This window comes from Triticum dicoccoides, chromosome 6B (genome assembly GCF_002162155.2).
Source record: "Triticum dicoccoides isolate Atlit2015 ecotype Zavitan chromosome 6B, WEW_v2.0, whole genome shotgun sequence".
Classification (NCBI taxonomy): Eukaryota; Viridiplantae; Streptophyta; class Magnoliopsida; order Poales; family Poaceae; genus Triticum; species Triticum dicoccoides.
Window position 1 is genome coordinate 567624303 of NC_041391.1, and position 19313 is coordinate 567643615.

General features: G+C 51.7%; 1 protein-coding gene across 1 annotated transcript; it reads left to right on the plus strand.

Annotated features, from left to right (window-relative positions):
- The first annotated feature begins 16344 nt into the window (after positions 1-16344).
- On the plus strand, positions 16345-18335 carry LOC119320284 (F-box/FBD/LRR-repeat protein At1g13570-like). Its single transcript, XM_037594403.1, has 3 exons — positions 16345-17311; positions 17450-17593; positions 17712-18335. Exons 1-3 carry the CDS (start codon positions 16397-16399, stop codon positions 18090-18092), a joined length of 1440 nt encoding a protein of 479 aa, XP_037450300.1. The 5' UTR covers positions 16345-16396; the 3' UTR covers positions 18093-18335.
- The last annotated feature ends 978 nt before the right edge of the window (positions 18336-19313 follow it).

A 19313-nucleotide genomic window follows, 5' to 3' on the forward strand; every position in this document is an offset into this window, starting at 1 on the left:
GAGGTGCCGTCCATTCGGTGCTAGGATCTCCGGTGATTTGGATCACGTCGTGTTCGACTACATCATCCCCATTCTTTGAACGCTTCCGCTCGCGATCTACAAGGTATGTAGATGCATCTAATCACTCGTTGCTAGATGAACTCATAGATGGATCTTGGTGAAACCGTAGGAAATTTTTTTTGTTTTCTGCAACGTTCCCCTTCAGCGAGTTCCTCCACGTCCCGCGCGCGGAGAATGAAGTGGCTGACACGTTCGCCAAGATCGCCTCGTCCCGACAGTCCATCCCGTCCGGCGTCTCCCTCGAGCACCTGTGCAAGCCGTCCGTCAAGCCGTCGCCAGACTCCGAGTCCATCCACGTTGTAGACGACCCGGCCGCATCTCAAACCGGTCCGGGGGCTGCCGAACCCGGCCTGGGGGCTGCCGAACCCGGCCCGAGGGCGGCGGAACCTGGCTCGGGGGCTACTCAGCTCGACCCGGCCACCATTGCCCCAGACCTGGCCGTCGCCATACCCGACCCGGGGGCTGCTCAACCAGGCTCGGGGGCTGCCGACTCGGAACCCTCCCTGGTGGCCGTCTTTGCCGTGGTTACGGCTCTGTCTTGGGCCCTCCCAATATCAGAATTCCTGGAGAACGGGGTTCTCCCTATGGACGAGACCGAAGCCCGACAAGTGCAGCACCGGGCGTCCGCCTACATCATCATCAACAACGAGCTCGTCAAGCGCAGCTCCATTGGTGTGTTCCAGCGTTGCGTCGAGCAGGAACAGGGCATCGACATCCTCCTCTACATACACCGGGGCGAATGCGGGCACCACGCCGCGTCGCAATCCCTGGTGGCCAAGGCGTTCCGCCACGGCTTCTACTGGTGCATGGCCCTCCAAGATGATGAGTCACTTGTTCTCAAGTGTGAGGGGTGCCAGCGCTTCAGCAAGCGTAGCCATCAGCCGGCATCAGCACTTCGCACCATTCCGATCGCCTGGCCCTTCGCGGTCTGGAGACTCGACATGGTGGGTCCCTTCAAAACCGCTTGAGGCGGCATGACGCACCTGCTGGTGGCAGTGGAAAAATTCACCAAGTGGATCGAAGCACGGCCAATCAAGAAATTGGACGGGCCAACAGCCGTCCGGTTCATCAAGGACATAGCGGTTTGCTAAGGCATGCCGAACAGCATCATCACGAACAACGACACCAACTTCGCCAAGGGCGCGCTTGAGCAATACTGCTCCGTCTCTGGCATCCGCCTCGACCTGGCCTCCGTTGCACACCCGCAGTCCAATGGGCAGGTCGAGCGGGCCAACGGACTCATCCTGTCCGGCATCAAGCTGTGACTCGTTGATCCACTCATCCGCTCACCCGGCAGCTGGCTTGACGAGTTGCCGGCCGTTCTCTGGAGTCTTCGCACCACGCCGAATCGGTCGACCGGGTTCACCCCGTTCTTCCTCGTCTGTGGAGCTGAAGTCGTCATCCCGACCGACGTCGAGTTCGACTCGCCGCGCGTCGCGATGTACACCAAGGCCGAAGCCAAAGAAGCCCGCGAAGACGGCGTAGACCTACTCGAAGAAGCCCGCCTCCTGGTGCTCAGCTGTTCGGCCATCTACCAGCAAGGCCTGAGGCACTACCACGGCAAGAAGATCAAGCCCCTCGCGTTCTGCGAGGGCGACCTCGTCCTCCGACTCGTCTAAGAGCAAGCAGGCCAGCACAAGTTGTCCCCTCCATGGGAAGGCCCATTCATCGTGAGCAGGGCCTTGCGCGGTCGCAACGCCTACTACCTCATCGACGCACGCAAGCCAAACAAGCGCAAGAGAGACACCGCTGGCAAAGAAACGACCCGGTCGTGGAAGGCGGAACTCCTCCTCCCGTTTTACAGTTAGCCGCATGAGCGTATGTATCGTCGCCTTTTGTAAATGCATGAAACTATGGGGATCCCGAACGAGACTCGAGGGCTGCCTTTTGTTGACCAACTTATTGTGTCCCTACTTTTTTGCATCACTATGCCACTGAACCCTGCCACCGGTTCGACCCGCTCGACCCGGGGGCTCGGGGGCTAGCCGGCTCGATTGCCACCCCGCCGCCTTACTTGGTGATTCTTGATATAGTAAGGATGTCGCGGTCCCCCACTTCACCCTAAAGCCACAGACCCCGCTTCGGATGTCGGCTGGCAAGCACAACGGGCCAGAGCTCCTTCATGCTTCAAACGCCAAGTCAAAGGCTGTTGGGTCGATCAACCCGGCCGGCCGCTCAGAAAATAAACAGTCGCACGACCGGCTGCTTGCCAACCGACTCCGCCGGGTTGCCGCCAGCCGGCCCAGTGGGTGTTTCGCCCGCGCTCAATGTTTTGAAGAGCCCAAGTCCTGCGCGCTCCTCTCAAAGAACCGAACTCCTTGTCACGGACCGGAGCCTCGGTCGTCTGACTCGCGGGGGGGGGGGGAGGTTTGAGAAAGGAAAAGCGTAAGAAATCGGTCCGAAAAACGAAAGCAAAATCAGAAACATTCACAACATATACACATAAATATTTAAAAGGCCCACGACCCAAGTTCATTACACCCAAAATACCCAGTGGGTGGGTGGACCTGCTACCTAACAAATTCTACTAAGGTCTCTCAGGCATCTCCAGCGCCGCGTCGCGACGTTGACGGCTCTCCCTGGCGGCCTTTGATGACCCGCAAGTATACAGGATAGTTGTAGCCTCTTTCGATAAGTAAGAGTGTCGAACCCAACAAGGAGCTAAAGGTAGAACAAATACTCTCTCAAGTCCTATCGGCCACTGATACGACTCTACGCATGCTTGACATTCGCTTTACCTAGAACAAGTATGAAACTAGAAGTACTTTGTAGGTGTGATAGGATAGGTTTGCAAGATAATAAAGAACACGTAAATAAAAGCTAGGGGCTGTTTGGATAAAAATGCAATAAAGTAAATATAGTGAGTGTGGAAAAGTGGTGGTAGGAGTTGTGGAATTGTCCCTAAGCAATTGACTATGTTACTAGACCGGTAATCACTATTGCAATTCTATTTGAGGGAGAGGCATAAGCTAACATACTTTCTCTACTTGGATCATATGCACTTATGATTGGAACTCTAGCAAGCATCCGCAAATACTAAAGATTCATTAAGGTAAAACCCAACCATAGCATTAAAGTATCAAGTCCCCTTTTATCCCATACGCAAACAACCTACTTACTCGGGCATGTGCTTCTGTCACTCACGCAATCCACCATAAGCAAATCATAAACATATTGCAAACCCTACAGCGGGAATCCCTCACGCTTGCGCGACACGGTGGGCACCATAGGACAACACCAATAATAAAACATGCAACTCAAACCAATCATAGCAATTCATCAATCACCGATAGGACAACGGGAATCTATTCAGACATCATAGGATGGAAACACATCATTGGAAAATAATATGAAGCATAAAGCACCATGTTCAATTAGAGGGTACAACGGGTTTCGGGAGAGTGGGCCGCTGGATATAGATGGGGGAAGGTGATGGAGACGTTGGTGAAGATGATGGAGGTGTTGGTGAAGATCGCAGTGATGATGATGGCCCCCGACGGCGTTGTTCCGGCGCCACCGGAAGCAAGGGGGAGAGAGCCCCCCTTCTTCTTCTTATTCCTTGACCTCCTCCCTAGATGGGAGAAGGGTTTCCCCCTGGTCCTTGGCTCCCATGGCGTGGGAGGGGCGAGAGCCCCTCCGAGATTGGATCTATCTCTCTGTTTCTGTGTCCTCAGATTCTACCCCTTCACCGTTTCCTTTATATTTGGAGATCCGTAACTCCGATTGGGGTGAATCTTTCGCCCAGATCTTTCTCATAAAATTATCTTTCTTGCGCCAAAAGAAGAGCGTCAACCGCCTTACGGGTGGCCCACGAGAGCCCAGGCCACGCCCAGGGGGGAGGGTGCGCCCCCTGTCTCGTGGCCACCCCGGACACCGTTTCGCGTTGATTTTACTTCCCAAAAATCATAAATATTCCAAAAAAATCTCCGTCCGTTTTTATCCCATTTGGACTCCGTTTGATATTGGGTTTTTGCGAAACAAAAAACATGCAACAGACAGGAACTGGCACTGGGCACTGGATCAATATGTTAGTCCCAAAAAATAGTATAAAAAGTTGCCAAAAGTATATAAAAGTTGAATAATATTGGCATGGAACAATCAAAAATTATAGACACGACGGAGACGTATCAGCATCCCCAAGCTTAATTCCTGCTCGTCCTCGAGTAGGTAAATGATAAAAAAGATAATTTTTGATGTGGAATTCTACCTAGCATAATCTTGATCATATGTCTAATCATGGCATGAATATTAAGAGACGAGTGATTCAAAGCAATAGTCTATCATTTGACATAAAAACAATAATACTTCGAGCGTATCAATAAAGCAATCATGTCTTTTCAAAACAATATGGCCAAAGAAAGTCATCCCTACAAAATCATATAGTGTGGTTGTTGCTCTATCTTCATCACACAAAGTATTTAATCATGCACAACCCCGATGACAAGCCAAGCAATTGTTTCATACTTTAATAATCTCAAACTTTTTCAACTTTCACGCAATACATGAGCGTGAGCCATGGACATAGCACTATAGGTGGAATAGAATATGATGGTGGGGTTTATGTGGAGAAGACAAAAAAGGAGAAAGTCTCACATCGACTAGGCATATCAACGGGCTATGGAGATGCCCATCAATAAATATCAATGTGAGTGAGTAGGGATTGCCATGCAACGGATGCACTAGAGCTATAAGTGTATGAAATCGCAAACTGAAAACTAAGTGGGTGTGCATCCAACTTGCTTGCTCATGAAGACCTCGGGCATTTGAGGAAGCCCATCATCGGAATATACAAGCCAAGTTCTTTAATGAAAATTCCCACTAGTATATGAAAGTGAAAGCATAGGAGACTCTCTCTATGAAGAGCATGGTGCTACTTTGAAGCACAAGTGTGGTAAAAGGATAGTAGCATTGCCCCTTCTCTCTTTTTCTCTCATTTTTTTATTTTTATTTTTTTATATATTTTTTCTTTCTTTTTGGTGGGCTTCTTTGGCCTCTTTTTTTTATTTGGGCTTCTTTGGCCTCTTTTATTTTTCATAAAGTCTGGAGTCTCATCCCGACTTGTGGGGGAATCATAGTCTCCTTCATCCTTTCCTCACTGGGGCAATGCTCTAATAATTATGATCATCACACTTTTATTTACTTACAACTCAATATCTAGAACAAAGATATGACTCTATATGAATGCTTCCGGCAGTGTACCGGGATGTGCAATGATCTAGCATAGCAATGACATCAAAAAACGGACAAGCCATGAAAACATCATGCTAGCTATCTTACGATCATGCAAAGCAATATGACAATGAATGCTCAAGTCATGTATATGATGATGATGATGAAAGTTGCATGGCAATATATCTCGGAATGGCTATGGAAATGCCATGATAGGTAGGTATGGTGGCTGTTTTGAAGAAGATATAAGGAGGCTTATGTGTGATAGAGTGTATCATATCACGGGGTTTGGATGCACCGGCGAAGTTTGCACCAACTCTCGAGGTGAGAAAGGGCAATGCACGGTACCGAAGAGGCTAGCAATGGTGGAAGGGTGAGAGCGCGTATAATCCATGGACTCAACATTAGTCATAAAGAACTCATATACTTATTGCAAAAATCTACAAGCCATTAAAAACAAAGTACTACGCGCATGCTCCTAGGGGGATAGATTGGTAGGAAAAGACCATCGCTCGTCCCCGACCGCCACTCATAAGGAAGACAATCAATAAATAAAATTGTGCTCCAACTTCATCACAAAGCGGTTCACCATACGTGCATGCTACGGGAATCACAAACCTCAACACAAGTATTTCTACTAATCCACAATCACCTACTAGCATAACTCTAATATCACCACCTTTATATCGCAAAACTATTGCAAGGAATCAAACATATCATATTCATCGATCTATAAGTTTATGTAGGATTTTATGGCCAACCATGTGAATGACCAGTTCCTGTCATCTCTCTAAATAGATATAAGTGAAGCAAGAGAGTTTAATTCTTTCTACAAAAGATATGCCCACGCTCTAACAAATATAAGTGAAGCAGAAGAGCATTCTACAAATGGCGGGTTTCTATGTGAAGAGAAACAGGCAATCCAGACTTCAAATGATATAAGTGAAGCACATGAAGCATTCTATAAAGCCATACTCAAAAGATTTAAGTGAAGTGCAATGAGCATTCTATAAATCAATCAAGTACTATCTCATACCAGCATGGTGCCTAAAAAAAGTGAAAACTAAATGCAAAAGACGCTCCAAGACTTGCACATAATGCATGAACGAAACGAATTCGAAAACATACCGATACTTGTTGAAGAAAGAGGGGATGCCTTCCGGGGCATCCCCAAGCTTAGACGCTTGAGTCTCCTTGAATATTTACTTGGGGTGCCTCAGGCATCCCCAAGCTTGAGCTCTTGCCTCTCTTCCTTTTCCTCATATCAAGACATCCTCGATTAGACACTACATCCACACAAAACTTCAACAGAAAACTCGGTAAGATCCGTTCGTATAATAAAGCAAATCACCACTCTAAGTACTGTTCAAACCAATTCATATTTTGTTTTTTCATTGTGTCTACTGTAATATAACTTTTCCATGGCTTAATCCACTAATATAAATTGATAGATTCATCAAAACAAGCAAACTATGCATCAAAAACAGAATCTTTCAAAAACAGAACAGTCTGTAGCAATCTGAACAACCACCATACTTCTGGTACCCCAAAAATTCTACCAAAATTAGTAAAAATAAACAAGTTGTATATAAAGACAGTACAAAAGGAATCAGAACTAATTGACGTTCCAGCTAAAAATGTAAAATCTCACACTACAGCCAAAGTTTCTGTCCTTCATCGTACAAACCAACAAGCATTGTAAACATCCTAAAGGCAAACCTTAGCACATTATTTTTATAATACAATGGAATTGTACAAGGGGATAATTATTTTTTATGAAAATTTTCTGTAATCAAGATTCACAAAGTTTCCGTGAGCATGAAAAAAGTTCAAGGAGCTCTCCCACTTCAACAATGCTTGTCTTTCTCACTTTCACTTTCCTTTTTGAAAAGTTTTTATGTTCCCCTCTTTATTTTTTTGTTTTTAAACTATATAAAAGCACCCAACAGAAATAAATGACTCTTTAAAACTTCCGGGCTGTCTCCCTGGCAGCGCTTTCTTTAAAGCCATTAAGCTAGGCATTTAGTGCTCAAGTAATGAATCCACCCGGATCCCAAGGCATATCAAAGCCAATTTTAATTAACAATGATTTGTAATTTAGTAGTGAGCACAAAGTAACATATATCATGCAACAACGAAGTCTAACTCTCTTCCTATGCATCGGCATGTCATAAAAGAACAATTCATGCACACATAGTAAAGGCCAATGCATAGTATAAGCAGTTTCTTGCAATTCTATCGTGTTGGAAACATAGAGAGGTGGAGATAGAGTTCCTCTCTCATAATAATTGCAAGTAGGAGTAGCAAGCACATGCATATTATATTCATCAAAATTATCATGTGCAATGGTAAAAGGCAACCCATCAATATAATCCTTAATAAGCAGAAACTTCTCTGATATAGTGTAGTCGGGAGAATTCAAAAAGATAATAGGACTATCATGCGTGGGTGCAATAGCAACAATTTCATGTTTAACATAAGAAACTATAGCAAGTTCATCTCCATAAGCATCATTAATATTGGCATCTTGGCCACAAGCATAGCAAGCATCATCAAAAGGGGATATTTCAAGAGAATCAACGGGATCATAACAATCATCATAGCAATCATCCTTCGGTAAGCACGAAGGGAAATTAAAAAATGTATGAGTTGAAGAGTTACTCTCATTGGAAGGTGGGCACGGGTAGCTAATCCTCTCTTCCTCCTTTTGTTCTTTGCTCTCCTCATCATCTTTTTCATCCAATGAGCTCACAGTTTCATCAATTTCTTCTTCCATAGCTTCCTGCAAAATATTAATCTCTTCTTGGACAGCGGATAATTTCTCAATATATGTTTAACATAGGCATTAGAAGCATAATTATCATAACAATATTCAAGTATGGCAAAACTTTCAAAATTGTAAAGAGTAGCATCATACTTTTCAATCAAAGAAGCAATTTCAAAAGCACCCTTAAAAGCAACAAATTCTTAAATTTGTTGAACATCATAGTAATTATAAACACCCTTAGCATACGAAGATACGATTCCATTATCAATAAACTCACATTGGTAGGGAAGGTGTTTCTTAGGGTTTTCAGAACAACAAGTAACATCATGTATTTCACATAAATTCCAAGCATAGCATTGCAAACATTGAATTTGATCCCATAATAATTTCCCTTTTTCAGATATACGGTGTCGCACATAACAAGCATGCTCATCTAAAGATTTGCCCTCAACTAAGCTAGTTGGGGTTTCAGCACGAGCACATAGGGATCGAAGATGATCCAAGTAAAAAGATTCAGTAGTGTGATAGATTTTGAGTGGTTCTTCAACCATTGGAGCAGTAGGTACAACTAACTTTTTTTGTATTTTGCGTTTCCTACCCATAGCTAAAGATAGAAAACAACTAAGAACAGCAAATAAAAATTATTTAGTGATAAAGCAAACAAGCACACATGAGAATATTCACCCCACGCTATGACTCCCCGGCAACAGCGCCAGAAAAAGGTCTTGATGACCCGCAAGTATACGGGATAGTTGTAGCCTCTTACGATAAGTAAGAGTGTCGAACCCAAGGAGGAGCTAAAGGTAGAAAAAATACTCTCTCAAGTCCTATGGGCCACTGATACGACTCTATGCACGCTTGACGTTCGCTTTACCTAGAACAAGTATGAAACTAGAAGTACTTTGTAGGTGTGATAGGATAGGTTTGCAAGATAATAAAGAACACGTAAATAAAAGCTAGGGGCTGTTTAGATAAAGATGCAATAAAGTAAATATAGCGAGTGTGGAAAAGTGGTGGTAGGAGTTGTGGAATTGTCCCTAAGCAATTGACTATGTTACTAGACCGGTAATCACTATTGCAATTCTATTTGAGGGAGAGGCATAAGCTAACATACTTTCTCTACTTGGATCATATGCACTTATGATTGGAACTCTAGCAAGCATCCGCAAATACTAAAGATTCATTAAGGTAAAACCCAACCATAGCATTAAAGTATCAAGTCCCCTTTTATCCCATACGCAAACAACCTACTTACTCGGGCATGTGCTTCTGTCACTCACGCAACCCACCATAAGCAAATCATAAACATATTGCAAACCCTACAACGGGAATTCCTCACGCTTGCGCGACATGGAGGGCACCATAGGACAGCACCAATAATAAAACATGCAACTCAAACCAATCATAGCAATTCATCAATCACCGATAGGACAACGGGAATCTACTCAGACATCATAGGATGGCAACACATCATTGGAAAATAATATGAAGCATAAAGCACCATGTTCAAGTAGAGGGTACATCGGGTTGCGGGAGAGTGGACCGCTGGATATAGATGGGGGAAGGTGATGGAGACGTTGGTGAAGATGATGGAGGTGTTGTTGAAGATCGCGGTGATGATGATGGCCCCCGGCGGCGTTCTGGCGCCATCGGAAGCAAGGGAGAGAGAGAGCCCCCCTTCTTCTTCTTCTTCCTTGACCTCCTCCCTAGATGGGAGAAGGGTTTCCCCCCTGGTCCTTGGCTCCCATGGCGTGGGAGGGGCGAGAGCCCCTCCGAGATTGGATCTATCTCTCTGTTTCTGCGTCCTCAGATTGTACCCCTTCACCGTTTCCTTTATATCTGGAGATCCGTAACTCCGATTGGGGTGAATCTTTCGCCCAGATCTTTGTCATAAAATTATCTTTCTTGTGCCAAAAGAAGAGCGTCAACCGCCTTACGGGTGGCCCACGAGAGCCCAGGCCGCGCCCAGGGGGGAGGGCGCGCCCCCCTGTCTCGTGGCCACCCCGGACACTGTTTCGCGTTGATTTTACTTCCCAAAAATCATAAATATTCCAAAAAAAATCTCCGTCCGTTTTTATCCCATTTGGACTCCGTTTGATATTGGGTTTTTGCAAAACAAAAAACGTGCAACAGACAGGAACTGGCACTGGGCACTGGATCAATATGTTAGTCCCAAAAAATAGTATTAAAAGTTGCCAAAAATATATAAAAGTTGAATAATATTGGCATGGAACAATCAAAAATTATAGATACGACGGAGACGTATCAGCCTTCGGGTCCAGCGAGGCACCGATGTCCTCCGCGGCACCCCCGTCGCGGTAGATGCCGGTCTCCTCGGACCTCCCCTCCGGATCATGGAGAAGCAGGCCATAGTCGTCACCAGCCACGACCCCGCCGTCGCCCGCCCGCTTAGGGTGGAACTCATCATGGAAGGCGAACTCGGCGATGTAGCTGGCCCGGGAGGCAATCCGGCCGGCTTGCTCCTACAGTAGCTGCTCCGAGCCGGCCTGTTGGCCCATCAGCGCGTCCAGCTGCAGGTCCGGATGCCAAGACAGCGCGAACTGGAGCGCCATCTCAGCATCGGCGCGAGCGGCGGAGATGCGCCACTCATGAAGTCGGTCTGGCCCCATCTCCAGCCCACGCGCCAGGCACGTGAAGCTGCTCGGCTCGACGGAGTCCGGCCAAAGGGTCGCCATCATCACAGTGCCGGCCTGGGACAGCCGCCCCATCTGCCTCCAAGACCCGCAGGCGGGCCTTAGCGGGGGTGATGATTTCCGGGAAGGTCCACGCCACCTGCAGGTCTGTCCCGGATCCAACGACTCCGGTCGGGTCGCGCTGAAAACGGACGGCTTCCTCCGCCAGCCGATGCGTCTCTGGAAAGGCTCCAACCAAAAAAAGCGAAGCATATCAGAAAAAGGACAACAAGGACTAAAGATCGGATCCTGACCCGGCAAAACACAAGAAAAACACTTACTGGAGAAGGACTCTTCCAGGTGATGCGCTTCGAGCAACGTACCACGCCGCTCCCGTTCAATGGTATGGTCGTGCTCCTGGAGCGTCTTCTCTAGATCGGCCACCTTGGCAAGGGCCGCCTTCATCTTAGCGTCCTTGTCGGCGACCACCTCGCGACGACGGGCCTCGTCCTGGCGGGGCCCCTCAGCCATGGCAACATGCCCCCGCAGGCGATCCACCTCGTCCTGGAGCCGGCCCTTGTCATCGGCCAGCCTACCGCGCTGCTGGTCCGCCTCGACCAGGGCCTGCTACGCCTCCACCACCTTGACGGCTTCCGCCTTAAGAAGCTCCACCTCGGCCTCGACGCGTCTCTTATGACCCGCCAGCTGCTCCTGCAACTGGTTGGCCTCGTCGAGCGACCTCTGGGCTGCGACACGCCTCCGCCCTCGCCTGCACCACCTCGGCGCCAAGACGGCCGGTGTCAACAACGAGCTGGTCATAGTGATGACCAGCCCAGAGCAGACGAGTTTGCCATAACAGCACCTCGGCTGCGAAAAAGAAAGATTCAGCAAAGGAGAAAGCAAGACTTAAGATTTGGCCCAACCATTACACAGTTGGCCCGAATCTCAGGGGCTACACCGAGTGGGCGCGCTAGCGTGCCCCCACTAGGAAAGAGCACGAAAATACATGCGGCGACGCGAAGCTCCTCCTCCTTGGCGGCGAGCTGCTCCTTGAGCTCCCGGTACTTTCCCAGGAGACGGTTGAAGGCGTCGACCCGGTAGGCATCAAGTTGCTAAAGAAAGCAGAAATCAGGACAAAAACAACACTCTAAAGATTCGACCCAACTACTATGTAGTTGGCCTAAACCTCGGGGGCTACACCCAGTGGGTGCGCTGGCGCGCCCCCACAAAGAAGATGCGAAAAACAAGAAGCTTACCAGAATGGCGCGCTCCAGGTCACGCGTCCGCTCCACCTTGGCCTGTGCGAAGGCCTCGAGCCGGTCCGTCCGGCCGCGCAGACGGCGGCTGACGGCGTCCATCGCCGCCTCCTCCTGGGTCTGAGGTCCGAAGACCACGGTGCCCCCACTCCACGCCGGCTGCGGCGTGGTGGCCCGGCGCCCTCCCTGCCGGGGCACCAAGGCGTGCTCCCCGGTGGCCGCTCCCGACGCGGCCGGCACCTCCTCCGACGCCTTCTCCGGCGCCGTCGACGACCCAGACGCCGGGCCGCCCTGCGTCGCCGCCCCCGGTCCGGACGCCGGGAGGGCCTGCTGCGCCACCATCGGCCTAGCTGCCGGGGTGGCCTCCGGCACCACTGCCCGTGGTGCCTCCTCCAACACCGGCAGCACCTCGCGCGCCGCCGCTCACAGCGCCTCCTCCAAGACAACGCCGCCACCACCTCCATCAGCCCCCGCCCGTTCGACAACGTCGACCCGCGGCAGGGTATCATCCTCCACCTCCACGACCTCTTGGTCGAGGATCACCACCTCAGCCCGGCCCTCACGGCCGCGCTCCCTCACCAACGACAGCTCGAAGACCGCCGCCGCCACCACCGAGCCCTTCGGCATCTCGCGCCAGGCCGGCTCCGCGCCGGCTCGCGCCCATGCCTCCGTCGCGTCGGTCCAAGCCCGGACCGACGCCGCCTCCAGCTCCGCCTCGACCCTGTTCCTGTCTCGCCAGGCCAAGCCCTCGGCGTCGTTCGGGTCCAGGCCGAGGTTCGAGTCGGCCCGTCCCTCCTCCTCGACCTGGTCGACGAGGTTGGACCGGCTCCTGCGGAACGCGGTCCCTTCGGCGGCCGCGGCATCCGCCGCCGTCCTCGCCAACGCAATTGGCGACCTAAAGAGGAAGAAGACAGAATGAGCAAAAAACAAGGCTAGCTCGACAGTCCGGATGCATACAGGAGATGGAGCTTACCCTGACAGGACCAGGACCGGGGTCGGCCTCCCATGCTCGGCGCCGCGCTTCCTCGTGGTCGGCCTCCCGGTCCCGTCCGGGTCCGCCGTGCGCTTCGGGGCCCGGGGCCACGGCACGACACTGTCCTTCCCGTGCGGGTAACTCGGCGCCGCCCCACGCGACAACCTGGCTCCGCCCGTGTCGCCGCCTCCCCCGCCCAACGCCACTGCACCAACAACTGGCATCAACATCGCCCATGCCGAGACGTGGTCGACAACTCGAGATACACGAAGAAAAACACAAGACTTACCCGCACGACGTCCAGCGCCGGCGTCGGCCTCGGCTTCCTCCTCACCGCCGTGGGCCGCGGGCTCCTCCGGGGCCACCGGCACCACCTGCGACGGAACCCGGGCGTAAGGATGCCGGATCGCATTCAGAAGCACCTCCCGCGTCGCGTCAGGATGGACGAGGAGGTGCGCAGCAGCAAAGTAAGGCGACCATACACTCACCTGTGGCGTCGGATTCAACTCGCTATACGGCACCTTGCCGAACCGCCAGTCCTCTCCAAGGTTGGCCTTGGAGATATAGTTCACTCTACGCGCGATCTGCTCTGCCGTCAGGCGCGTCGACCCCATGCGGTTGGGATCTTGAAGACCGACCATCTCGCCGATGAGGCAGGAGCGCCTCTGCAGCGGGAGAACCCGGCGCATGATGAGCGCGACGATGAGGTCGTTGCCGGTAAGCCCCTACCGCGTCCTCATCACCGTCACCCGCTCGTAGAGATTGAGAATCTCCTGCGACGGGTGCCTGGGGGAGTAACCCCAGTTCATCTTCGCCCGCGGCGGTGCGATGGCGAAGGCCGGAAGATTGATGCGGTCCGCACCCAAGTTGCGGACGTAGATGAAGGAGTTCTGCCATTTCTTGGCAGAATCCTCCAGCGGGGTCTTGGGGCAGTCCGCCCCCGACCGCTTCGAGATGACGGCAGCGCCGCAATCGGCAAACTCTCCCGCCGTCGGGCCCTGCTGCTTTAGGGAGAAGAAGCGCGCCCAGAGGTCGATCGTAAGCTCGACCCCCAGGTACCCCTCGCAGAGGGTGAAGAAGCTGGAAAACTGGACGATGGCACCGGCGCCAAGATGGTGCGGCTGGAGCTCGAAGAACTCCAGGAACGTGCGGAAGAAGGTGCTCGCCGGCAGCCCAAATCCATGCTTGAAGTGCGTGAGGAAGACCACGTGCTCCGACTCCTCGGGCTGCGGCCTCTGCTCGCCGCGCGGCAGACGGACGGCGACATCCGTCTCCCGCGGCAAGCGCCGCGACGCCCGAAGATGGGCGATGTCTTCGGTGGTGACGTTCGAGCCCATCCAAGAGCCCGGCGGCAGTGCCATGGATGAAAGAAGGAGAAATAAGATGGACGACGGCGAAGTTCTGCTCAGGGCAACGGGCGCCGCAGTGCGTCGATTGCAAGGAGCAGAGCGAGAGCAAAGGGGCAGGAGGGCGCGTGCGAGAATAATGTCTGCCGCCCCCTGCCCCCCGATTTATAACCCTCGATTTGAACGTGGGGGAGTGGGATCGTCTGCACGCGCCCTTTCCACTACCCTGCAATAAGTGTGCACGTACTCACGCAATAACTTCCCGGGGAAGAGCAACCGACCCCCGGATGCCGCAATAAATCTGCACGCGTGGGCCAAGGGCGCGCGGCGGCAGGCCCCAGCCCGTCGTTCAGTCCCGTGATGCGCATGGCCTATCAGGACCCTCCGACTTCCGGGCACCACGTGGCGCTCGCGCGAAGACCGAGTGATTGCCCCAAGATTCGACGGACTCCTCGGTTCCCGGTCCTGCCGGAACGCCGCGATCCGGTTTCCGAGAAAACCGTCACACAGTGGGTGTTGCCGGACCCGACGCTCGCAGAATCCGCCTTGCTTAAGGGGGAAACTGCGAAGGCCCACTCATCCGAAGACGGTGGACCTTCACAGCTTCGGGGACTACTGTCGGGGGGATGAACCCCGGGCAGGCAACGGAACCCGGATCCTTTTCGAAAAACAACGGGGCCAGCATCGCCCCTCATGCCGGCACGCGCTTGGCCGGGTCGCTCGACCCGGCCAAGCCCCGCAACCCGGCCATACTCTCCGACCCGGCAAGACACGTCGACTCGGCCTCAACAACCAGCACAAGACAGCTGAACCCGGCACAACCAAAGCTTCCTCAAGAAGTCAGCTCCACCCGTGGCATGCTCCGTAATCCGGCCACGGGTCAGCTCCCGTACCATCCAGGCCGTACGATGGGACGAGTCTTCAGCCACCGATGACTAAGGTAACAGTGCCCCGCCCATGCCTCTGGTTAGCCAGAGCGTGACAATAGTGCCCCTCACCTACCCGCTGACCGGGGCTGGCGTGGCTAAGTGCCCCCGCACTCATAGCTGACGACAGCTAGCCGCGACCTGACGGAGCGCCACTGTACACGACTCGACTCGGCCACACCCTGACGATCGACAAGACGGCGCACAGTCCCCCTAGACATGCGGGGCCCGCGCCTAGGGGAACCCGGCGAACCACAGGCCCCCAGCGGGTCCCAGCCCGGGTCTTCGGACACCGACAACCCGGGCCCACTGACTTGTAACATTATCGTTGTACCCTTAGGGGTTTGGTCTATAAAACACCCAAGGAGCCCACGCATACGGGCAAAAGAAAGCAAGAAGGCAGAAGTAAGCAGCAACAGACCATAGAGAGCAACTAGCCACCGAAACAGCAACATCCACCCGAAGAGGAGCAGCCTAAGCCTTGGCCAGCTTCCCTTCCTCCTCCATACAGCTCTAGGAGTAACATTGTACTATCGAACATCAAACTACACTCGGCAGACTAGGGGTGTTATCTCTCCGGAGAGCTCGGAACCTGTGTATGTCCGGCGTACCGCGCCCGCTCATACCAACCTCGCCTCTGGAGCCCATCAGCGCCCTCGAGCCTCCTCCTCTCTTTAGCCATCCCATGGCATCTGCCGTGCGCCTACCACGACAGGGGGGGGGGGGTTGTTCCTGCAAGGCCTGGGCTTCAAAGTGGGTGGTATAGTGACGACACGGTCTCGTACTACACAGATACAGAGCAAGGGCGAATGGATGCATGGAGAAAATCAGGGCTCTGGATGGGGTTTTTGTGTGGACGGAGGATTTTGGAAGCCTACGTGACGGTTGTTTGGGCGTCTGCAAACCTCCCCCAGCTTGGCCTCCAGTTTTCGAGAATTTGGACATGCGGATCGATTGTGAAATTTTAATGCACCGTGTTGGATCAGAACATGTCCGAAACATGATATTTAGCGTCATTTTTTATGCGCGGCGCTGAAGATGTCTTTAGTGCAAAAGAACCATTAATAAGTGGAGTAAATTAATTGACTCTCGAGATTTTATGAAAAGTACGGAGGAGTAAACAATTGCAAGAACATTCCGCTCCATCTGTCGAAACGGGCCCGTGAGAAACCGGCTTCCGACCTTTTTCACCTGGCCCAGCAAAATCCATATCTCACTTTCTCCTCGCTCAGTCAACGCCGCCTGCACTCCACTCCCACCCCGACCATGGCCGCCATCGTCGAGCAAGTCATGGGGTGGTTCCCCGAGGCCGTCGGTGCCCAAGCCATCGCAATGCCCCCCTCCCTCTCCGCCGCCGCTGGCTACGACGGCGAGGACCGCGTCAGCACCCTCCCGGACGACCTCCTCCGCAACATCGTCTCACGCCTCGCCCTCAAGGACGCCGCCCGCACCGCCTCCCTCGCCTCCCGCTGGCGCCACCTCTGGAAATCCGCCCCGCTCGTCCTCCGCGACGTAGATCTGCCCCGGTCCGTGGTCGGCCGCGTCCTCGCCGACCACTCGGGTCCCTTCCGCGGCGCCACCTTCGCCCGCTGCCGGTTCGCGTACCACGGGCGCGCGCTCGCCGACTGGCCGCGCCTCCTCGCCTCCAAGGGCGTGGAGGACCTCGTCCTCGTCGACAACGTCTGCGACCCCACCGCCGACACCCTGCCCCTCCCCGCCGACGTCCTCCGCTGCGCCTCGCTCCAGCGCCTCTTCCTGGGTTTCTGGACCTTCCCGGACACAGCCGGCCTACCCCGCGGCGCCGGCGTGTTCCCCTACCTCCGGGAGCTCTACATGTTCCTAATCACCATCACCGACCGAGGCCTCGACTACATGCTCGCCTGCAGCCCGGTTCTCGAGACCCTCGCGCTCATCTTCAACAAGACGCCCGAGCGCGTCCTCCTCCGCAGCAAAAGCCTGCGGTGCGTGCTCCTCTGGTTGTCAATGGTGGAGGGGGAGATCGCCGTGGTGGAGGCGCCGGTCCTGGAGCGGCTCATCCTGTTTGAAGCGCCTACTGGAGGTTCTGGTGAAGGTGATGGGGTCCCGGTGAAGGTCAAGATTGCTTGCGCACCCAAACTGCGGGTGCTCGGTTACTTGGAGCCAAGAATTCACCAGCTGCACATCGGTGACAAAGTCATCAAGGTACTACCTTTCCATCACTCGACTCATGGAGCTGCCAACGATGCATAATTATATCTAGATTCTACATTCTAGAATGTACATTCTAGAGAATAGAGATGATATATATCTTTCTTTTGGTGTATGGTTCGGTCAATGCAGCCTAACACAAGGGCGAGCCCGAGCACCATGGTTCCAGGCGTCAAGATATTGGGCCTGAAGGTTAACTTTGGTGCCTTGGAGGAGGTCAAGATGCTGGTCAGCTTCCTCAGGTGCTTTCCCAACGTCGAGATACTGCACATCGAGGTGACACCCAGACCCAGCATATATTAAACACTCATTTGTTCAGTCATCCTTAGCAACAGAAGGCCAGTTGGTTCTTCTCCTGCGCTATCCATCTGTAATTGGATTGTTAATTTTCCAGTCTGCTCCAGCCGATGGACCCACTGGACGGCACCTTGCCAAGTTCTGGAGGGAGGTCCGTCCTGTTAACTGCATCAAGTCACACGTCAAGAAGGTCTATGTCCATGAATTCCGCGGCGATCAGAGCGAATTTGAGTTCATCAAGTTCATTGGCAGCAACGCGCAGCAGCTGCAGGCTGCACTGGTTGTGCTGACCAAAGAAAAATTTGATTCGGCGGATCAGGCTAATGAGCTGACACGCAAATTGGGGGATCACACCTATCACCCATGGGCCGGTAAGGATGTTGTGTTGCTGGTGCTAGGGCCAAACCCAAAGGATGGCGTCTGGAAGCGGAGCTTCCCGAAAGCGTCTGACCTTACCGTTGACGACCCGTTTCATTGATGCACCTGAGATTGCCTATATATTTCCATGATCCGAGCTCTTTTGGGGAATCACTGGTTGTTCGACATGCAAGGCACTATTGAGTATTTAGGCATCTATGTTTGTTCTTAACCAAGGCATGAATCTTTCGACTATCATGACTCTATGAGTATCTGAAAGTGTTGAAGCTAGTAGTCCTATGGTTCACTCAAAAGATGCTGTGACCTATCATTTTATCTAATGCCTCTCTGTGTGTTCTAAATGTGTGCCTGCTTTCTAGCACATCCTTTTCTTTGCCTTTATATGATGGCACCTCTATTAATTTGAATATGATCAGATAATCATAATCTTACATGGAGCTAGGCTGATGTGTTATCTTGTGCATCCTGGTGATCAGGATAACAAATTCTAGGTAACTCTGCTTGTGATTTCTAGGGTGCAGTATCCAGTGCTAGATGTTTCTGACCTGCCCTATTATATTACTGAGTTGCTGCATAAGCCAGTTATCTTCGGTTTTGGATCTACCGTGTTCTTTAGTGTTTGAGCCAGGCTAGGTTACGTAGCTTAAGTGAAAGTTTACACAAGGATAAGTAGAAACTTGTTTTGTTGTTTGTCTATGTGTTTGTATTTTGAGTTTGATTGGATAGTTTAGCCATCAACTCTTTGCCATGCATTTGTGTTTTGCTTATGCTCTGCTATAGAATGGGGCACTGAGCGGTGAGCGCTACACCTCACTTATCTTGTGAATTTAGCAACCGAGCTATCCTAGCTTCTAAATCTCACAGAAAGCACATATATCTTCTGATTACTAGCGCACATAGGTACACATGAGTAAAAATTGTTAGTATCAATCAGAAACCATGTAAGTGCTTGATGACATTGCGCTGTTGTGATTTACTTTCTGCACCAGAAGAGACTTCATCGGGAGTTATAACTACAACGTCATTAAGCATGCTAAACTTTGTGTTATACACATGTGGAGCCTCAACGAAAGTCCATGCTTTGTCTTTGATGTTGCACATAAGTTATTTCTGCAGTAAGAAGCTTCCGGAGGGCATAACTTCAACGGTAGGGTAGCTATGCAACAAAATCATTTTGTTGAGGTATAAGCTTTTTCGTTTCAGCAAACAGAATGCAAATGCTCCATTTGCAGCTTTGGAAGGTGGTAGTGTCTTCATAAGAAGATCATCTGGTTCCCTATTCGGAAGTTCATCGAATTTCATCTAAATTTGCAACTCTTTC

Coding starts and splice junctions, on each gene's coding strand:
- LOC119320284 (XM_037594403.1), top strand. CDS start 16,397: ATGGCCGCCATCGTCGAGCAAGTCATGGGGTGGTTCCCCGAGGCCGTC. Junction 17,312..17,449: donor TCGGTGACAAAGTCATCAAG/GTACTACCTTTC, acceptor CGGTCAATGCAG/CCTAACACAAGGGCGAGCCC. Junction 17,594..17,711: donor TCGAGATACTGCACATCGAG/GTGACACCCAGA, acceptor TTAATTTTCCAG/TCTGCTCCAGCCGATGGACC.